Consider the following 2841-nt stretch of genomic DNA (forward strand, 5'->3'; position numbering starts at 1 on the left):
TAGGGCTGTTGCGAATGCGAATATTCGCAGATATCCGCAATATTCGTTATTCGTATTCGCAATCCAAAACAGTGCGAATAATATTCGCTAATTTTATTCGCAGGCGTAAAGTATGCGAATAATTATTCGCAGAATAAGCTGCGAATACGAATAATTATTCGATATTCGCAAGTTATCACGTGACATAATTAAATAAGCGAAGCTAGAATGTTGACTAATTAGGTAATAAGTAAGTTACATAGCGTCCAGCTGGATCAAGCAACTTCCTCTCCCAGCTAGCCTTCTCTTCGGAATTTTCTAAATCCTCTACTATTGTAGGGAGGCTGAGCTACGGCAAGGGATTTGCTCCACTGCGCCCTCGCAACCCGAGATGGCCACCTTACTTCCTCGCATTCCACAGGGCATTCCGCAGAACATTCCACAGAGCATTCCACAGCTGGATCGCGCGAGCGGGCAATTGTAGAGAATCGTAAGATAAAAGCAGAGCCCCCCTTCCCCGTTCGTTCTCCTTAACGAATCCTTTTGTTGCAATATCAATATCTTTAATTGCTTGCTGTGCGTGCCTCTACAACCTAGGTTCACTTACGACCTCAGTTTTTCAAATGGCGATGCAGACTCGTGGAAACCGTCAAAACTACCTCGCTCTAAACGACGGCTATGATAGCGACGCAGCGTCTGAAGACTGGATCTCCAGTCCCTTAAGTCCTGAAACCCAAGACTTAGAAGAGGCGGGCCCATCATGTCTACCTCACTCCCTCAGTCAATCGGCAGTCAGTGCAGACATCATTTCATGGGTTGAAATTCTAGAGGATGAGGTACTGCCTTCAGAATCAGCCTCTCAGCCTCTAGTCGCAGCTGCCAGTTCCCAAACTGCTCACCCAACTCCCCTGAAAACTGAATGGTTGTGGGGCTATTTTCAGACTAGAGAGTTTCGTAACGAATGGATTGAGAAGAGGAACAACAAGAAAAGATTCATCGACAGAGAAATCTTGTGCACATTGATCCACAAGGATACCGGGAAACAATGCAACTGGTCTACAACAGACTCAAAAAGGCAGACCTCTACCACTAATATTCGGCACCATTTGAAGGACAAGCACGGGATTCTACCGCCTGGGGTCCCTGAGCCAGCTGTTGCTGCCCCAAAGTCTACTATTGTTAGCTTCTGGGGTAACAAGGAGAACCTCACATTTCAAGAGCGTCTTGAAAAGAATCTCCTTCGCTGGGTTATTAGCTGCAAGCAACCTTTCACAGTCATTGAATCACCGGCCTTTCGGCAAATATTCAAGGATATACCGGGAATCTCACTTCCATTCACCTCTCGTCAAACCCTTCGGCAGCGTCTTATGGAAGATTTCGACTTCCAACGTGCTAAGTTGAAAGAGGAACTTGCTGCCACATGCAAAACAATCGCTTTGTCTATGGACGTCTGGACCAGCAAGAATAATCTCCCAATCCTCGGTGTCATTGGCCATTGGTTCACTGAAGAATTCGAATATCGAGAGAAAGTCCTGGAGTTCAAGGAGCTCCATGGACCACATAGTGGAGAGAACTTGGCAGCAGCAGTTGAAGCTGTGCTTTTAGAATTGGAACTTGAAAGCAAACTGCTCACAATCACTGGCGACAATGCTAGTAACAATGAGCGGATGGTGTTACAGCTGTCCCAAAGTCTGCAGGAGAAGTGCGAGGCAGACCCTTTGTTCTGCGGTTTAGGAAATTACGTGCGCTGTTTAGCCCATATCATCCACCTCATTGTTAAGGATATCCTTTGTGCTATTAAGTCCGGTAATACAGGCGAAGCTGATGGTGTCTGTAATAACCTTGATGAAGGAGAACACCAATCTCTTCGGGACCTTGAACCACTAGAAAGACTTCGTATCATAGCTCTCTGGATCCACCGAAGTCCTCAACGCAGGCAGGCATGGAACGACAACTGCAAGCGCATGAATCTGCCTGATAAATTCATCGAGTATGACGTTGATACACGATGGAATTCTACTTTCAGAATGTTAAGTGATGCTCTGCAGGTAAGCTACTAGCTCTAGAAGTTATCTGCTATAAGGTTAACCCTTCAAAGTCAAGGAACCAGCTTGAGAAGTTTATCCACTATGAGACAGAGTTCGTTCCGTTCTCAATGAAAGATTGGCAACGGCTTTCCCAAATCCACAGTGTTCTTTCAAAATTCAATGACCTTACTTTATTCGTCTCGCAGAAAAAGCCGCAGATCAGTCTTTCAGTACCAGTATATTATGAGCTGCATGATTTGTTGAATGATGCTGCTGAGCTCAAGGAAGAGTTTGCAGATCTCGACGCGGATATTGCGAGTGCTATGAAAGAGGGCATCAAGAAGTACATGAAGTACTACTCTTTTATGGACGCGTCGGATACATATTATACAGCCCTGGTTCTCGATCCTCGCGTGAAGGGAGATCTTCTCCGATATGAGTTGGACGATGAGGACACTAGCGAGAAGATTCTGCACTCCCTCCGTGACAATCTTCATCGCAATTACCCTGAAAATACAGAACCACTTAATATCGCACAGCCTCTCGAAGAGCAGAGTCATAAGAGGCAAAAAGTGGGGAACCGGATGTTACAAAGACTACAGCCTCGAGACAAGCCGCAATTATCTGATATTGATCGGTATTTTAACAGCGGCCGGGTTGACGCCAATGACATGGAAGATCCGAATTGGCTATACGATTGGTGGAGGGCGCATAGAAAGGACTACCCTCGAATGGCTGCAGCTGCTAGGGATTACCTAGCAATTCCAGCCTCTTCAGTCTCAGTTGAGAGATTGTTCAACGCGGGAAGAGACGTACTTGGAGTACGGAGATACTC

General features: G+C 46.0%; 1 protein-coding gene across 1 annotated transcript; it reads left to right on the forward strand.

The window, feature by feature from the left end:
- Nucleotides 1–608: 608 nt before the first annotated feature.
- V1508DRAFT_332318 (uncharacterized protein) lies at nt 609–1262 on the forward strand (the record flags this gene model as incomplete). Its single annotated transcript, XM_066936650.1, has 2 exons — nt 609–928; nt 971–1262. Coding segments are annotated over 2 exons (612 nt in total), but the record flags the coding sequence as incomplete, so codon positions are not given.
- Between the last annotated feature and the right edge of the window lie 1579 nt (nt 1263–2841).

The sequence above is a fragment of the Lipomyces doorenjongii genome (assembly GCF_038497915.1).
Source record: "Lipomyces doorenjongii strain NRRL Y-27504 unplaced genomic scaffold V1508scaffold_248, whole genome shotgun sequence".
In the NCBI taxonomy this organism is placed as follows: domain Eukaryota; kingdom Fungi; phylum Ascomycota; class Lipomycetes; order Lipomycetales; family Lipomycetaceae; genus Lipomyces; species Lipomyces doorenjongii.